General features: G+C 37.1%; 1 protein-coding gene across 2 annotated transcripts in view; it reads left to right on the top strand.

Annotated features, from left to right (window-relative positions):
* Positions 1–20271, top strand: part of LOC150103629 (homocysteine-responsive endoplasmic reticulum-resident ubiquitin-like domain member 2 protein) — a 135221-nt gene that overhangs the window by 94290 nt on the left and 20660 nt on the right. For both annotated transcript variants that reach the window (XM_090397699.1, XM_090397697.1), the window contains exons 6-7: positions 2595–2714; positions 8618–8959. In XM_090397699.1, the coding sequence (XP_090253825.1) occupies positions 2595–2714; positions 8618–8959 (462 nt within the window). The remainder of the gene's footprint in view (positions 1–2594; positions 2715–8617; positions 8960–20271) is intronic.

Here is a 20271-nt window from a genome sequence, read left to right as displayed (position 1 = left end):
CGGATAAGGGTAGCCAGTTTGCGGTAGGGCTTATATGCTGTGTGTAGGTTATACTTTTTTAGTATCTTAGCTATTTTTTCCGAAGTGCCACGGATGTAGGGTATGGTGATGGCATTTTTAAATTCTTGTTGATGAGAGGGACGGGGAATGGGGGAGGAATTGATTATTTTTTTGATACTGTGTTCGCTGTAGCCATTGGAGAGGAAAGTTCTGTGTATGTGGTTAAGCTCAGTAGTGAGGGCGGTTCCACTGGAACAAAGATTGTGGGCTCTCTTGGTAAGGGTTTTAATGATGCCATATTGTTGTGAGGGGTGGTGGTGGGAGAGTTTGTGAATGTATCTGCCTGTGTGTGTGGGTTTTCTGTATACAGTGAAGGCAAGTGTATCATTAGGCAGGCGCGTGACTAAGGTGTCTAGGAAGGGTAAACAATTGTTCTTTTCCTTTTCCATAGTAAACTGGATTCTTGGATGTAGGCTATTGAGATGACCAAGGAAGGAATCTAACGTGTCTGGGCCATGAGGCCAAATAGAGAACACATCATCTACATATCTTAGCCAGATAGAAGGTTTGAGTGGGGCTGAGTATTTAATTCTTGGTTATAAATCTTGGTTATAGATAAAACTTTAATTCTTTGTGAGTGCTGTAAAAAGTCCATTAAACCTCCAACATAATAGTACTCATAAGTTTTTGTTGTTGCTGCTATGTTACTAACTAATCATTTGAAGTTACATGGGTAACTGTACATCTGTTAGGTTATGAAATCATGGCCACAAAAATCAGTTATTTCTTTGAACACCAACACTTTCTGAAGTATTTATAACCAAGAATATCTTCAGGATGAGATGCTTTTCACCTAAATTCATCCTAACAAATTTTGTACTATAATTAATTTTTTCTTCGGCCCACTTTAGAACATTATTGTATTGTCTCACGTAGAGGTGATAAGTTTTTCCTCTTACAGTTCAGGCAAGCCAATCAGAGAGCCTACGCAATTAACAAAAATGATATCCTGTCCTTTTAGCCTTCTTTGCTTCAGTCATAATTCCAGACAACTTCCTCCAGTATTGTTATTACTGATAGCAATGTTGGTTATTGATATTACTTACATTTCTCAGATAGTTATATGACCACTAATTTTTATAGCCTGATTACTGTATTAATATTTAATCTTAAAAATAAATTTTGAATTACAGCACAAAATATCCTAAATGCTAAAATTAGGTGGTGTGTATTTTCCATGGATGCTGCATGTGATCCAGGAGGCATGGTACCTTTGGACACCTGGTTAGAGACTAGCTTCATGCTACCAGTGTTACACATCGTGGGCTTCGTGTGTCTGAAGCACCACAATATACCATGAGGGAACACTACTGACCGGGGAGGGGATCAGTAGGACTGTCTCAATCCTCTATAACCTAGTGATCCTACACTAGTCTATCTCCTTTGCCAACCTGGAAACAACCTTGAACACAGACCTAAACATCCTCGAAGAGCACTTCAAGTACACAAGAGCTAATAAGCATGCACAACGTGCTTACTAGCTCATGTGGTACCTGAAGCCAAATCCAACAAAAACTATGTCCACAGCATTCCACCTAAACAATGCAGAAACAAATCGACACCTCGACTTCTCTTTCTGCAGCAAGATGGTAGAACATGAGCCTCACCCAAAATACCTTGGAGTGAGTCTGGACAGAAGCCTAACTTATAAAAGGCACATCACCAACCTATCGAACAAAATTAAAATCAGAAATAATATCATCTCAAGGCATGCTAGAACAACTTGGGATTGTGGGGAAGAAGTTCTAAGGTCGTCTGCACTAGCCCTCACATTCTTTGCAGCAGAATACTGTGCCCCCATCTGGGATCACACACTAACATCATAGATACCTAGCTAAACTCTACCATGTGCACAATTAGTGGGACACTGAAAAACACCTTTCTCTCCTGACTGCCTGTCCTATCCAATATTTCTCCACCAAATATATGGAGAAGACAAGCCTCGATTAAAGAATTTAATAAAGTAATGAACAACCTGCTCCTTCCCTTGCACTGGACTGTCAAAGATCCACCTAGTCTTCTTTCTTAAAATCAAGAAACCCTTTCTGGTCGATGGATGAACTCTCTTCACCCACATTACCATCAATATCTGACATATGGAGAGAGCACAGGTCCAACGAATTGCTTCCTGGTTGAAGATTCCCTGTGCTCTGTAGTTTTTGCCCTTCCTAAGAAGATTTGGTCATCTGTCAACAAGATCAGAACCAACCAGGGAAAATGTGGCTACCTACTACACAAATGAAAACTGTCGGACCATCCTTATTATGACTGTTCCTCCATAGCCCAGATGATCACTCATATTGTGAACGACTGCCCCAAGGTGCCAATTTCATGGGACATTCATGAAGCGATGGACGAGGCCCTGGATTGGCTTTCTGCACTGGACATTGACCTATAGTTGCACTATATTCTTTTCACCATAAGAATAAATAAATGAATAAAAAGGTGGGTATGTTACTTGATGACTCTTATATACATGTGTGTGTGTGTCAAAATATCTATCTATCTAACTGACTGTTTTAAACTTCTTACAGAACAGCCACTCCCCAATATTATCCCCAGGTACCTGTCAATGGAAGTGCTGCAGATGTAGCATCTCATATGGTTGCCATGCAACAGGCTTATGCTCAGTTTTTAAATCAATATTTTTGGTAGTAAGTATATTTTAATGCAGTAGAGTTTTATTATTAGGTTAATATATATATTTATCATTTAGTGTGTTTTGGATGAAAATATTGTGGTTAAAAAAAAACTGTCAGAGGTGATCTAAAAGTATGTGAAGTTGGTCTCTAAGCATGTGCTGAAAAAAATTTTAAAATCTTAGCAAGTGTGGTTAAGCCCATTCTTGAACTTACTGTAATAACAGTATACAATGTGTGTGTGTGTGTGTGTGTGTGTGAGAGAGAGAGATCTGTTGTAGCATATAGTTGTAATAAGGTGATGTTCACTCCCCTCCCCTATAGTAGCTATACCAATAGATAAACACTTCAGTATTTGATTCTTTTCTATAGAAGTAATCTTTCTCTAGAGAACAGGTAAGTACTTTTCCAAGTTGCGTCAGACTTCATTAAACAGGGTAATGATGATGATTTTACATTTTTTCATCCTGTGGCTCTACATCCCAAATTGAGCCTTTCCTTTAGGATTTGTTATCTCTATTCCTGCCTATCCAAAACTTACTTCTCCAATTTGGATGTGCAATATGTTACTATCTTGACTAATGGTATCTTTCCATCTTATTCTTAGTTTTCCTTTTGGTCTTTTAGGCATTGAAAATAGTTTATCATCTGAACTATTTAATTCACTGCTCAAGAAACCATACATTTTCTACTTGAACTGAAATTTAAATTATCTGAAAAATTTTTCATTTCCAGAAGTTGCAAGAGAGTTGAGTTGATGAAATTTAGTATCTATCAACAGAAGAAACAGTATTTATTCAAATTGGGAAGAAAGATGTACATTCAAAGACCAAAATGTAGTTGGTCCTGAACTTCAAAACAGACTTTTTGCATATAAACAAAATCAGTTGATGTAAACAGTTTGTCTGGAAATATCATTCAGGCAAAGAATTCGGAGATGAGTGACCAAACTGGTGATAGGTCTGTGGAATGCTCCTAATGAGGATAAATTGAAGGTATGTGGGTTGCAGAGTTTGGCCTCTCTACATCTGTGTGGCATTTCTTGTCAAAAAAATCTTCACTACAACCTCTTACTTTGGTAAGAGGTTCTAGTGAAGTTCCTCACGTATATATTCCAGAGATCTACCAGATTCCTCGCTCTTTTATTTTGGATAATCTGGAAGAGCTGCCTTTTGTCTGTTGTAAGGAACATAAATCTGAGCTTGAACAATTTGACCTTGGAGAACTTACCATCTCTACTAAGACTAAAATCTTACCTAAGATTGAATTCTTTATGAAATGCCTTTATAAGGACACTTGTGAAATTACTTCATTGTCTAAACTTAAATAGATCTATGACTTTTGTTTATTTCCTGTATGGGAGATAGTAACTGCTATTAATCTGCTAACCTTTCCTAATTTCTTTTAATTATAATATATTGGTATATTTTTTCCTTTTTAAATTAGGAATTGGTGGACCATTTTGTTACCTCGGTAAAGCTACTGAGGAACTTTTTAAGAATCCTTCCATTAATTTGATGTTATTTGTATGTGATGCTGTTCAGTTCTGTACTGAAGATGCCTTTGACACATAGGTGAAAATTCTGAAGAACTTAGTGAATTTCTTGTTTTTTTCCCCTGTCCCTTATCCTGATGGTATGATGATATTACCCATTGATAACATAGACATCTCGGCATCATTCTTTTTCTTCATATCTTATATAGATGACCAAAAAAAAAAGTCTGCTATACCACCAACTGCTCACTACATGTTTCCTCTGATCAATCACCAGAAAGACATCACAAAAATCTGAGTAGTCTTGATACTAATAAGTCTCATGTTCCATCTAGTCATACTCAAAACTTGTGCTCCACAATTAACACCCATTCTGTATCACATATCATACTCATCTGGCATATGCTCTTTGGAAAGACCTGGGCTTTTTAACTGAAGGCATACAAGCCAGTTTCATTTTGTATGAGTACCGGTAAGACAAACTATCCAGAGAATATGCAATTAATAGACAAAACACAATAAGCAGATAAGATTATTCCCTATCCAAGTATCAGGTTTCTAGAAAGCCAAGTTAGCGCATGATAGGCTATTGAGCCTAAAACGAAGATGAGATAAGCTTTTCTGAATTGGCTTGGTTTTGAAATCTTACAATTATTTATAATATTATACCCATGGAAAATTCAGTTCTTATATAAGAATAAACATTTTAAATGCAATATTTGTAACCTGGGAGCTTTCTGTACAATTCTTATCAACTCTAGTTCCCAGATGGAAGAGAGAAGCATTTTTCTACTAGAATTAATAGAATTGGACAGTACCTCTTTCATACACTGAACATAATCACTATGAAAGGCAAACTCTTTCAACTCTTAAGCTAATGAATTTGCCATCATAATAATAAAACCCTACCTATGGGAAAAGCATACAGGATTTAATTACATACCACTTTAATAATTAGACTTAATGATTTTTTAAAATTTAAAACATACACCTATCAAATACAAAATGATGGTACAACATAAACAAATTTCATGCCGGCTCAGGTGTCGCCCGGTTAAACAAGGCCCCCATTGTTTTCGCCAGGGCAAACAGTGAAAAGTCAGCTACTGGAACAAATCTGAAAACACACCCCAACTCAACATCACGAGAGTTAAAGATCGGTACTATCAACATAAGAAGCCTGAATGGCAAAGAAATGGAGCTAGCTGAGGAATTAGATAAGTACCAGATCGACATAATAGGGGTGACTGAAACAGAAAAGACAAAAACTGGTGAGATCTTTCTGAGCAATAAATACAAAATGTTATATTCAGGCAATGACAATCAAGGAAAAGAAGGAGTAGCCATAGTATTCAATACAAAATACGAGGCTCATCTTCTTGAATGGCAGGCAGTGTTAAGTAAAGTGATTTGGGCAAATATCAGAATGGGATCTAAATAGCAGATTAGAAAGTGAATGTCAGACATACAAAAATGTTTTGGGAAAATTTGGACAAAAGAGCAAAGCTAATAATAATGGCAAATACCTGTTGAATTTCTGCTCAGGACATGGACTGGTTATTACTAATACCATATTCCAACATAAAAATGTGCACAAATTCACATGGAGAGAAGAGGCAAGGAATAAGAAAAGTCTCATTGACTGTTATTGTTGATAGTGATGTTTTCTCCCTGGTGCAGGACACCAGAGTGTACAGAGGATTTGAAATTGGAAGTGATCACTATTTAGTCTTGAGCAGGATAAAATTGAATTTCATATTGAAAAGAATAACATGCAAGAAAGTTCTAAAACGAATAAAAGTTGAGCAGCTCTCAGACAATGTGGACTGTAGACTAAAATATTGCTTATTGAAGAAAAAATGAAAGATTTCGAGAACAGGAACCAAAATCTTTCTTTTTTCCTTGGAGATTCAGTTGAAAGCCTTGAAGAAAATCCTGATTGATTCAGCCAGAGAGGCATGTGGTGAGGATGTCTAAAAGGATAGAAAAATCAGAACTCCATGGTGGACACAGGAAGTTAAAGAGGCAATGAAGGAAAAGAAGAAAGCATATCAAAAGTTCCTGGCAAATAAGTCAGCTTGTGCCCTTAGAGAATACAGAGACAAATGTAAGAAAGCTAAACAGTGTGTAAAACTAGCTAAACAAAAGTCATGGGAGGACTTTGGCAAGAACATAGAAAATAAATATCAAGAAGGTGGCAAAATATTCTGGAGGTTGTTGAAGAAGCTTAGGAATGGAGGAAAGAGTGCTGTAAAAGGAGTTAGAGATGATAAAGGTGACATGAAAATGGGAGAAAAAGATATTCTTGAAGTATGGAATAATTACTTTGAAAAACTGCTAAATGAAACAAGCAGTGATGACAGCACAGTAATAAAAAAAACACTGACCAGGCATGCAGTCAGGAATACATATCCATACTTGAAGTAAAAAAAGCCATCAAAGGCTTGAAATGTGGAAAGGCAGAAGGAGTAGAGGATATTCGGCCAGAAATGCTGAAGTATGGTGGTATAAAAGTCTTACAGTGGCTGCACTGCATAATTCAGAATGCCTGGAAAGAGGGACAAATTCCCAATGATTGGAGTAGAGCTCTGATAGTACCCATATCTATAAAAAGGGAAATAAAACTGAATGTGAGAATTACAGAGCTATATCCCTAGTGAGTGTTCCTGGTAAGATATATGCAAGTATACCTGAGAAATGGTTGAGAAGAAATGTGAAAGAAAAGCCTGGTGAAGAACAAGCTGGATTCAGGTCAAATAGAGGGTGTCAGGATCAGATCTTCCATTTATGACAAATAGTGGAGAAATCATGGGAATATAACAAAGATGTATATTTAATTTTTGTCGATTTGGAAAAGGCATATGACAAGGTGCGAAGAGAGAAGCTATTCAATACGCTACGGTTATATGGTGTTAATGGGGCATTATATCAAGCAATACTTAGTCTTTATTTGAGTTGTAAGTCAGCAATTAGAATTGAAGGAAGTACAGGAAAATGGTTTAATGTTAAGTCTGGTGTGAGACAAGGATGTACATTATGAAGGAAAGTGATATTAAACATGATATCAAAATTGGAAATGTTAATGTCTGCTCTTTGCTTTATGTAGATGATGTTATACTTCTAAATAAATCCGCTACAAGTCTGCAAGATTCTCTGACTAAATTGAATAATTGTTGTAATAGATATGGTATGAAGATCAGCAATAAAAAGACAATGAAAATAGGCAGAATCATCGATGTCAGCTGCATTGTGAATGGAGAACCTATGAAACAAGTAAAACATTTCAGCTATTTAGGCACGATTTTTAGTGAAAATGGTAAATTAAATATGGAAATAGAACAACAGAATCAACAAAGCTGGTATGGTAGGAAGTCAACTGAATAAATTCATATGGAATAAGAGAGAAATTAGTCGGAACACTAAATTAGCTCTATATATTTACAAGACAGTGTTCAAACTGTTCAGTTTTAACTTATGGATCTGAGAGCTGGGTGAGAAGTAAAACACTTGATCAAAGAATAGAGACTGCAAATATGAGAGTCCTGAGAAAGATTATAGGTGTGAACAGATGGCAATATCATATTAAAAATGATGATATTAGGAAAGAACTTGACATTGTCAGCATCCAGGAATGCGTTAGCAGAGCTAATCTGAGCTGGTATGGTCACTTAAACAAAATGGGCGAGGAATGATTAGCAAAACAAGTGTTCTCTGCCAGGTTGGCAGGAAAACGACTCGGAGGAAGATATAGGTGGATTGATACGGTATAAAGTGCCTCAGACGATAGAAATATAAGATCTGATAATGTTGAAGTCTTGACAAGTAACAGAATGATTTGGAGGAAAATTGTAGATAGGAAGTTAGTAATGATGTAAATTTTTCATATAGTACTATCATATCCTGTACACCCCTTGAGGGTACATGGCAGGAAATTGATGATGATGAATGACCTATCAAATGAAAACTACAACTGACAACACAAAACCTAAATGCACATGGCACTAGGCAAGAACATGCAGTTATGTGAGCAGTACTGGTGGAAAAAAAAAACCTGATGCTGAACTGTAATGTTTTGTTTTCTACAATAGGCCTAATTTAGGATAGGGAATGTTTTTTTATATGTTGGTATATGAAATTTACAACTTATTTCTAAACAACACAATTCCTTGAAGTAAGCTGCATAACAATAAATACTTCTTAAAATTACTCATTTTGGGAAATGGAATAGGAGTTGGAATGTTTTTTTTACATTTCAAAAAACTAGGAGAAATTTTTCTTTGTTTAAAGAACATAATTCAAATCTGTGAAAATGTCATAAGTAAAATTTTAACTTGAAAATAACATGGTATTGTATCAAATACTTTGACACGAAATGCAGTTTATATCAACATTATATTAGTATTTTGATATTTTAATTTTTCAGTGCTCAGACTTCTGGAATTCAAAATGTTACTAGTACTGTGGCATCTGTTCCTAGCAGTGATTCCCTTAATGCAAGCACAAATAATGCAGTAACTCCTAATGTTGTCCCAGAGAGACCAGCCAACCAAAATGTTCCAGTAAATGTTCAAGCTAATGTTCCGGTAAATGTCCAAGCTCCTCTACAAGAAGAAGAAGATGATGATGATGGGTTGCGTGCAAATAGAGATTTTATTGATTATCTTTATGTGTTCAGTCGAATTATGCTCTTAGCAGTAGTATTGTATTTTTATTCTTCTATGGGAAGGATTTTGTTAGTCACTGGGATTGGATTACTGCTCCATATGTAAGTTAATTTTTTTAATTAATTTAGAATTTAATTATGGTAATTTTTATAGTAATTGACCTTCATTTGCATGTCTATAAATAATGTGTAAAATTCTGTTCAATATACAAGTTTTGGTTTCAGTTTACTATTTCAGTTGAGTGCTGCGTATTTTAACTGTCACTATTAAAAATGCACAACACTATTAATAGTGTTGTGCACTTTTAATTGTATAAACAGGTCAACATTCGTAATGATTTATTCATTTTGTGTAGCTATCAAATGGATACATCTCCAAAAATGCGTTCAAAAATCTGTATTCTTTCTCAGCACACATCCACGACTCAGACAAATTGGAAATGAGTGTGATGTTGGTTAGGGTACCGTTAATGTGATTTTAAAGAGGTTTAAGGAGACGGGTACCATTTTTCTCCTGACAGAAAAAGAAAATTTGGTGAAAAAGGAGAACTACACTCAAGATTGTGTACTAGTTAAGAAAAGCAAAATGAATCCAAGATTGTCTGCTGTAAACTTTGGGATTAATGTTTCTGACATGACAGCCTATGGAATATTGTTGGAAGCAGGTAAGACTGTCCACAGACCAAAAAAGAAACAACTGTTGACAAAGGCTATGCAGAAAATGAGTCTCCAGTGGCCAAAAGTGTATAAAAATTGGACTGTTCAGAAGTGGAAGAAGGTCATTCTCAGATGAAAGCCATTTCTTTGTTCAAGGAGAGTGAGTACCCTATGTTCACAAATCAGCCACTGAGAAGGCTTCTCCACTCACCTTCAACAAGCTGCTGAATACCAAACTAAAAATATTCTGGGCTTGTTTTACACATGGCAATCCAGATCACTTATGTCTGTTGATGGTATGAGGAAAAGTGACCAATACATAAAAATATTGGAGAAACAAGTGGTCCCACAGATCCAGAAAGACAAAGAACTCATTTCCAGCAAGATCTGCTTCATGAAATACTTAAAAAAAAGTGAACGAGTTCCTCAAAAATCACAACATCCAATTGTTTCAGTGGCCAGATAACTCTCCTAACATTAACCCAATAGAAAATTTATGAGTCATAAAAAAGTGACTTGGAAAATTAAATTATGATACAAAGGATAACTTAATGCAGTCCATTATAAAGGTATGGTTTTGAAATGCAGAAATAAGAAAAATGTGTTCTGTGGTGGTAGAAATCCTGTGCAAACCAGAAGATGGCAATCACAGTAGAGGAAGACCATGACAATTTTGGCAGTACATATGTAAATCCATCAATATGCTGAACTGTAAAACTCCATCTGACATCTACCAGTTAGATCAAGATAGAGAAACTTGGAAGACCATAATTTGCAATCTTTACTTTTTAATGTAAATCTCTTTTCACATTATATCATATTGTGAATAAACTGTGGTGATGGTGTTGGTAGAGTCCATGCCTAAGCAATTAATGAATTTATTAGGAAGTGAGGAGTACATATAAATTATTACATAAAGTTGGAGTTTAATTTTGGTATTTATTTTCTTACGAAATTAAAATATGAGTGTTTGGTTTAATTTGTTAACTACTCTAGTTTAATTTTTTTTTTAATTGAAACATGCATGCGTGTTCAGACATACTTATATAAATGAAACGGTATGTGATGTAAAAAAAATTTAATTATTTCTAATATTTTGCCACTTTTTAAGGTCTATGATAGCTGAGTGGAAGTGGCTTTTGCATCCTCTGATTTGTCCAAAGAAAGGCTTAAGTTCTTGTCTAGTCATTGACTAGAGGAACTTTTTCTAAACCTCTCTTTGACCAGTAACTGAGTTTTCTCCCAGAAACTTAAAAACCCATAGAACCCACACTATTTCAGACAGTAATATGTTGTGTTAGGACCACAACATGGCAGCATATGTCACTTATCTCTTTATCAGATACCTATTATAATTAGTGATAGTCTTGGGTAAGCCACCTCTGATTGGCTACCAGTGGAGATTGAATTGCCCACTCATTTCATAGATGGGGATGAAACAGCCTTGCCTACTAAGGAAATAAAAGGCATTAGCTGATTTTTGCCACTTATTAAGAGAGGGAACTCATGGAAGAAGTCTATACTGTTTGCACCATCTATCATACCTGTTCTTGAATTCATTCATGCTACTTGCACTCACAACATTCAAAGGCAATCCATTCCAGTCTAGTCATAACCCGCCTTCTAGACAGTATTCATTCTCAACTTCCACTGATGCCCTTACATCCTTTCCCTACTCTCCATAAAATTAAAAAAATTCCATCAACTGAAATTCTGTATAATCCTTTCAGAAGTTTGCAAGTCTCAATTATGCCACCCGTATTTCTTCTGTTTGCTAGGGTCTTCTTTCACTATGCCTTATCCCGTGTTAAATGGGGTCGGCACACCGATCTTTAACCTTCCTCTTCCAAGTTCTCCGGTCCGGGGTGTCCTTCAGACTCCATCCTTTCTCCCTTAGATCCTGTGTCACCTTATCCCTCCACCTGAGCTTGGGCCTGCCTCTTTTCCTCCTTCCCTCCAACTCCATATACTCCACTCGTTTACCAACATACTCCTCACCCTTCCTCTCTACATGTCCGAACCACCTCAGCCTACTTTCTTGTATCATCTTGCCAATTGGTCCCACCTTAGCCGTCCCTCTGATGTAGTCATTCCTTATCCTGTCCTTTGTCACACCACTCATCCATCTCAACATCCGCATCTCCGCTACCTCCATCTTCCTTTCCTGTGCCTTCGTTATAGGCCACGTCTCTGCGCCATGAAGCATCGCCAGCCTCACCACCATCTTATACAGCTTTCCTCTTACAACTCGCTCTCTTTTCGCATAGGATCCCGCTCATCTTCCTCCAGTTCATCCAGCCGCATGTTATTCAGCGCTGTGTTTCCTCATCCAGGTCACCATTCCTCTTGACGACCAACCCAAGGTACTTGAATTTCTTCCCTGAAATTAGCCTTTCACCCTGAAGTCGTATGATCATATCCTCGTCACTCCCCGTTGACATATATTCAGTCTTCTCCCGGTTAATTTTCATGCCTCTCTCCTCCAGTACCTTTCTCCACTCTTCCAGGGTATTTTCAAGCGTCTCTCAGGATGATTCGCATAGAACAATGTCGTTGGCAAACAGTATGCTCCTTGGTGCCTCCTTCTTGACATCCTCCAATAGTACATCCATGACCAGGTCAAAGAGTTAGGGGCTCAGAACTGACCCTTGGTGTAGCCCTACGACAATGGGGAGCCCTTCTGTCATGCCGACACTAGACCTGACCTGAGTTTCTGTTCCCTCATAGTACTTCTCCGACACCCCTTTCTTTCTCATACATCTCCATACCTCCTGCCTGGCCACTCTGTCCTATGCCTTTTCCAGGTCTATAAATACCATGTGCAGCTCCACTTGCATCTCTCTATATTTCTCCATCAATTGCCTTAGCGCAAATATTGCATCCATTGTCCCTCTTCCTGGCATAAATCCAAACTGTTTCTCACCTATTTTCGTTTCCTGCCATATCCTCCCTACAATTACTCTTTCCCATATCTTCAATGTGTGTGACATCAGCTTAATCCCTCCATATTGCCACAGTCTTGAACATCTCCTCTTCCTTCGTAGATTGAGACAAGAATACTTTTCCTCCATTCCTCTGGTTTTCCTGTTGGGCTATTTTCCTCATCAGATCCCATAACATATCCACGCCCTCACTGCCCAAACTTTTCCACGCTTCCCCAGGTATCTCGTCTGCCCCCACAGCCATTCTTCATTTTTCTCAGTACCCAATCCACTTCCTCTCTACTTATGTCTTGCACCGGTCTCTCGTTTGCCTCTCCATCCTCACACCTCTCTCTTGGATTCTCCTCATTTAGTAGTTTACAGGAAATATTCTTTCCATCTTCATCTGATTTTGTCCTCCTCTTGTAATACTACTCCTGAGGCATCCTTTTATCTGCTTGACTGATGTTATGTCTCTTGAGGCCTTATCTCTGGCTTTCGCTATTCTCAACAACTGAGCTTCACCACCGTTTCTCTCCAGTTCTTCATAAACCTCATCAACTGCCCTCGCTTTCGCTCTTGCCGCAGCTCTCTTTGCATTTTTCTTTGCTAATCTATATGCCTCCTTGCCGGCTCTAGTTCCAGTCATGTCCCTTTTTTCTTTGCCTCTTTCTTTTCCTTGATCTCCAACTGCACCTCCTCATTTCCACCATGCCTCCTTATCCTCAGCCGGTCCCTTTCCTGATGTTATACCAAGCACCTCTTCTCCAATTTTTCTAATATTTCGACTATTAATGTCTCACCATTCTTCCACATCCTCTGGTAACTTCATTTCTTTCAATACCTTTAAACTTATTCCTTGGGCCTTCTTCTTCCAATTTCCACCACTTTTTTCTCCTCTGTATCCACCACTTCTGTCTATTCTTCTTTTCCCCTTTTATATCACAGTCTACCACAACCAACCTGTGCCGTGCCGCTACACTTTCTCCATTAATCACTTTACAGTTTTTCACCTCATTCAGATGTTTCCTACGGCACATAATATAGTCAATCTGACTCATTCTATCCCCACTCTTATAGGTTATCAGATACCCAACTCTCTTCTTGAACCATGCGTTAGCTATAGCCAGATCGAAGGCCACAACATATTCTATGATTCTTTTACCTTCTTCATTTCTTTCACCACTACTCCAATCCCCATGTACCCTTTCTTCACTGCTTCGTAGCCTTCCTACATGCCCATTCAGATCTGCTCCGACAATCACTCTCTCACCATCAGGGATTCCCATTACTGCTTGATCAAGTTCTCTCCAGAATGTCTCTTTCTCCTCCTCATCACAACCTACTTGTGGGGTGTAGCCACACTTCCTCCCATCTCAAGCTTAACGTTCATAATCCAATCATTCTTCCGGTACACCTCGCAGACTCCACCCTTCAGCTCCTTATCGATGATAATTCCAACTCCGTTTCTTCCCTTCTCATTCACATCGCTATAAAACAGTTTATATCCCTCCGCCAGCTCCTTTGCTTTATTGCCCTTCCACCTTGTCTCCTGCATGCACAAGATCTTCAGCTACCTTCTTCTCATCGTGTCCACTATCTCCCTACTCTTCTCATTCATCGTACCCACATTCAGCGACTCGATTCTTCCTTTACACACACTCTCTTTCTGTTGGACTTGCTTCTTTAGCCGAGCCTATCCTTGGTTCAGTAGCCCTAGCCCACTTCTCACAGTCCTCGGGTGACAGAACTGCGCGTCGCTTACGAGGTACGCCCTAGCCGTGGTCCTTTCTCTGTTATTCAACATTTCATCCTTGGTTTTGGCATGATTTTTTTTATGGCCAGATGCCCTTCCTGACGCCAACCCTCCCCATTTATCCAGGCTTGGGACAGGCACCGAGAAGACTCATTTGCCCTCCACAGTGGCTGGGTTCTGCTAAAGTGGCTTTGCTAGTGTCTGCAGCCTACAAATTCACAATTTATCTTCAAATCAGTATTTCACAATCCTGATATAATATTTGACACTCTCCTTTGCACTCTGTATCAGAATTGCACGGAAACTAGGAGACCAGATTTGTGTGCAATAGTACAAGTGAGGTCTTGTAAAGAGGCAAAATGACTTCCTTATCTTTACATGTCAAGGTTCGTTTCAGTATTGCAATTAGTCTCGAAGTTGTATTTATAATTTTTGCTATATGATTCTCAACTTCAACTTCCTGTCTAATAAAACTCCAAGATCCCTAGCCTGATCAGTTTCTTCTAGAATAATCCCACCAATATAATAAGACATTGTGATATCTAATCACACCTTACATTTATTAACATTGATCTGATAGCCATTTCACGTGCCCACAATTCCAGCCTGTTCAAATTGTTCTGCAAGTACTCCATATTAGTAACATATCTTATTACAGTACATCATCAGAATGTATATTAAGGATTACTAAGAAACACATTGAGCAGACCACATTTATGAGATTCCAATTTAATGTAGCCTTTGATGGCCAGTTTGTCTAAAGTAGGATAGCTGACAAGAATAAGGTGCTTGGTATACATCAAGCAGAGATAGGAGGTTGGTTGTTTTTTGTCTTTGTGGGTAAAAAGGGAGATGATTTACAAAATGGTTCGAAGATGATATATAGATTAAATTTGTACAGAACCCATGCTCTCTGTTCTAGTGTACTTTTAAGGTAGGGTATAGCATCCCTTTTAACATCTGATTTGTAGTCTAGTTGAGGGTTGACATTTATCGAGGATTTGCTGAACGGAGGCCTTGTCATATCTATTAGCAATTGTAGTGCCTTCTACTTCTACCTTGCTTAGTTCCCTCCAATAGATGGGTTTCTGTAAAATAGCTGAAGTGAGCTCCATGCAGTGTTGATATCACCTTTGCTTTGTGTGATGTATGATGTAAAGATGGATGTTATTGTCCAATAACAGTAGGTTTCTGATAAAAAAATAAAAAAAAAGTCAATGTTACAAGTAAAAGTACAGGTTATTAAAGTATTCAGAAGGGAGGGCAGTTACTTGAACTATGTTCGGTAGTAACTTAATGCTGCTGTATAAGGAGTTTATTTTATTTAAAAACTTTAGTAAGCTAGTCTCTGAGTGTAACCAGAGTTCAAAAATGTCACCCATCAAATAAAGCCAAATGCAAGATTGAGGGAATGTAGTACTAAAAACTTTCCAAATGTTCCATAAAGTAGGAGGAGATAGGACATCATAGTATTTCCTTCAGTTGGTCTGACTTGTTTTTCTAACAAAATACTATTATTAATTCTAGATTTAAATAGGTAAACTATACTTTCAGGAAATCTTGTAAAATGAAATATTACTATGAGTGTCCTTTCTTTCAGTGTTGCATGGTGAGCAGCATTCATTTTAGAAATTATGGACTTTACAACCATGTTATAAATAACTATTTTAATTTCCCAATGTTTTGACCTTCATATCTGGAGTATATATTTGATTACTGGCATGACCGCTAGTGAAAAAAAAAAAAAAAAAAATACAAATAAAATTACAAACTAATTAATTATTTAGAAACTACATCAAAGCTAAATTCTATTTAAGATGACATGAGAGAAATATTCTTTCTTATAAATAATTTTCTTACAGTAACAATGATGTCCTATTTTTAACATTACAATTGTTATATTAGATTTAAGATTCTGGATTATCTACAGTCCTGTTTACAGTTAATTCTTAGAGAGAAAGGTTCCGTGGGTAGAATATGTGCCTTTCATATGCTTGCGATTTTTAGACCATCATTATTGTTCAGATTGGGATGGTTGATAAGAATCTCACAGGCTTCCTTAAATTTGCATTCATACCATGTTTTGGTGTGATGTAAACAACTGGTGCTTTTCTAGTCTATTCTGTGTAAAGTGTTCGGGGCATGATCAGAAAGGCCAGCTTCACCATAGTTATTATATTTAATGTTTCTTTTGTCTGATAGGAGTTGTGCATCCTGTTTCCCCTATATGTAGATTACAGGTGCAATAAATACGGTATACTCCAGGTTGGGCCAGCGGAGGAAGTGGGTCTTTGGATGAGTTGAGTAAGCTTTTTAATTTTGCAGGAGGTTTTTAAAGATGGCTTTGAGGTTGTATTTCTGTAGTATTCTGTTTATTTTATCTGATGTCGCTTTAATGTAAGGAATGGTTATAGTTTTATTGTAGTCTGGTTTATATTTGTTTTTTAACTGAGGTCTTGTAGAGAATTTTGTTAATAGTGTTTTGGCTGTAACCATTTTTTAGAAAAGTATTGCTGATAACTTTAAATTTGTCTTTTGACACTTGTTCATTGGAGCAGATCTTGAAAGCCCTATTTTTTAGAGTATTAATGACACCTAGTTTTTGTGTTAGGTGGTCGTAGGAGTTTATGTGTATATATTGGCCAGTATGTGTCGGTTTACTGAAGGAAAGACTGCCAGAAGAAAGACGTGTGACAAGTGTATCTAGAAATGGAAGTGTGTTCTGTTTTTCAATCTCAATTGTGAACTGTATGCATTTGTGTTGTTTGTTTAGGTGGCTAAGGAAAGTGTCTGGTGGCCACAGGGACAGATTGCGAAAACATCGTCAATGTATCTGAGCCAGACTTTGGGTTTTAAAGGAGAAGAATCTAGAGCATTTTACTTAAAATGTTCCATATAAAAGTTAGCAATGGGGGGGGGGGGGAGATAACAGCAAGTCCATGGCTATTCTTCTTTTTGTAGGTAGAAAGTGTTTTGCCATACAAAATAAAAGGAATGTGATACATGTGCAAAGAACACTGTAATATCTGGAGGGAATTTGTTTTGTAAAAGAAGGATTATGTCATTGATTGGGACATTTGTAAAGAGGGCAGAGATTTCAAAACTGACTAATATATCATCTTTTTCTAATGTAATGTCTTTAATTATGTTTACGAAGTGTTGTGTGTTTCTGATATAAGAGGGAAGGATGACCTACCAACTCGTTGACTGTTGCCGCTAATTTGTGTCGGTTTCTGGTAAACAGTGAAGGAAGGACTGCCAGAAGGAAGACTTGTGACAAGTGTATCTAGAAACAGAAGTGTGTTCTGTTTTTCAATTTCAATTGTGAACTGTTTGTGTTGTTTGTTTAGGTGGCTAAGAAAAGTGTCTAGTGTCTGGCAGCCATGGGGCCAGATTTTCGATTTACAAAAATATGGCTGTGCCTTATTTTTGTAGATCGACAAAACCAATGGCCATATTCGAATTTCTTCACAGCGAACATTAACAACAAACCAGAAGCAAGGAACAACAGGAGCCATCAATCGCCTGCAGGTAACAGTAACGTCGTTAACCTATCCAACCACACCTTAAACAAAGATGAACTCTCGCTACTCAGCAAAGGTCTAAATTTTGCCATAGCACCCAGATCATTGAACAAATTGTATTTTATTTGTAAAATGAAAGAGGCTTATGATTCATCCCAAATAATATAGCAGATAAAATATGTTTAGAAACTGCCAACATTTTAAATATAAATCATAAGAAAACAATAACAAGGAACTTAATGAAAACGAATTAACAACAGTGAAATCATTAAAATCAAATCCGAACATCGTAATAACTAGAGCTGATAAAGGAAGTGCCACAATTATTGTAAACTGAACCACTTATTTAGAAAAAATGAATCTGCTAGTCTCAGACAATAGTACATACCAACTTGTTAACTATGACCCAACCAATAGAATAAAAAAGAAAACAGAGAAACTACTTAAATCAATTAATACATGGCCCGAAGATACAGAAAATTACTTCCGCACTATGCTCGTTCCCCAAGAATTACTGTCTACCAAAGATACACAAACAAAACACACCACTCCGGCCAATAGTCGAAGGTATAGACAGCCCGAATTATCACCTAGCCAAGAAATTAGCGACAACACTCAAGGAGTTGGTAGGTCATTCCCCCTCCTATATCAGAAACACAAAACACTTCATAAAAATAATCAAAGACATTACGTTAGAAAAAGATGATTTATTAGTCAGTTTTGAAATCTCTGCCATCTTTACGAATGTCCCCATCAATGAACAAGTCTTTTTTTACAGAACAAATTCCCTCCAGATATCATGCCGCTCTTTGTCTTTGCACATGTATTACGTTCTGGTTATTTTGTATGGCAAAACGTTTTCTACCTACAAAAAGAAGGCATAGCCATCGGCTTGCCATTATTCCCCCCCTCCCCCATTGCTAACTTTTATATGGAACATTTTGAGCAATATGCTCTAGATTCCTCTCGTTTAAAACTCAAAGTCTGGCTTAGATACGTTGACGATGTTTTCGCAATCTGGACCCATAGCTGCCAGACACTAGACACTTTCTTCAGCCACCTAAACAAACAACACAAAGGCATACAGTTCACATTGAGATTGAAAAACGGAACACACTTATGTTTCTAGATACACTTGTCAATGTCTTCCTTCTGGCAGTCTTTCCTTCACTCTTTACTGGAAACCAAAACATACTGGCCAATATACACATAAACTCCTACCACCACTACCCAACGCAAAAACTAGGTGTCGTTAATACTCTAAACAAACAGGGCTTTGAAGATCTGCTCCAATGAACAAGCACTGAAAGACGAATTTAAAGTTATCAGCAATACTTTTCTAAAAAATGGTTACAGCCAAAACACTGTTAACAAAATTCAATTATAACCATTCCTTACATTAAAGCGACATCAGATATAATAAACAGAATACTACAGAAATAAAACCTCAAAGCCACCTTTAAACCTCCTGCGAAATTAAAAAGCTTACGCAACTCATCCAAAGACCCACTCCCTCTGCTGGCCATCCTGAAGTATACCTTATTTATTGCACCTGTAATCTACCATATCTAGGGGAAACAGGAAGCACAATTCCTATCAGACAAAAGGAACATTCATGACACATTAAATATAATAACTATGGTGAAGCTGGCCTTTCTGATCATGCCCTGAACACTTTACATAGAATTGACTGGAAAAGCACCAGTTGTTTACATCGCACCAAAACATGGTATGAACACAAATTTAAGAAAGCCTGTGAGATTATTATCAACCACCCCAATCTGAACAATAATGATGGTCTAAAAATCCCAATCTATAAGAAAGAATGTTTCTCTCATGTTATCTTAAAGGGAATTTAGCTTTGATGTAGTTTCTAAATAATTAATTAATTTGTAATTTTATCTGTATTTATTTATTTATTTTTTCACTAGAGGTCATGCCAGTAGAATAACCGGTGATCAAATCATTCTTTCTTTAGCTTACTGTGTAAAATGTAACTCAACTTGTCCTTGTATATACTCAGATGATGAACCTTAATATCGACGGTCGAATATGAATGTTTCTTTAGCACAGTAAGCTAAAAAAAACAGTGATTTGATCACTGGTTATTCTACTGGCATGAACTCTAGTGGAAAAAAAAAAAAATAAAGATAAAATTACAGATTAATTAATTATTTAGAAGCTACATCAAAGCTAAATTCTATTTAAGATAACATGAGAGAAATGTTCTTTCTTATTTATAGAAACTTCGGGAAATTAAAATAGTTATTTATAACATGGTTGTAAAATCCATAATTTCTAAAATGAATTACTGTGAGTGGTATGTTGGTAATGAGGATACCACATCAGAGGAGAACATCGTTTCATCAAGTAAACATAGATGCTTAAGTTTTTCTTTTGAAGAATCTGATAACCTATATTTGGCTTGAACTCTGCTTGATTTTACCGAAATTTCTCTTTCACACATTTTCATAGCCTCTTCTCCGGCATGCTTGCATGTCATGTAAGATTCATGCAAGCATACATTGACAGAGAAATTGCCCTTCTGAATGTCTT

The sequence above is a fragment of the Typopeltis vanoorti genome, chromosome 9 (assembly GCF_054136105.1).
Source record: "Typopeltis vanoorti isolate ZY-2024b chromosome 9, IOZ_Tvanoo_1.0, whole genome shotgun sequence".
NCBI classification, from domain to species: domain Eukaryota; kingdom Metazoa; phylum Arthropoda; class Arachnida; order Uropygi; family Thelyphonidae; genus Typopeltis; species Typopeltis vanoorti.
The sequence above is the reverse complement of the archived record's forward strand: the minus strand, read 5'-3'. Positions and strand labels throughout refer to the sequence as shown.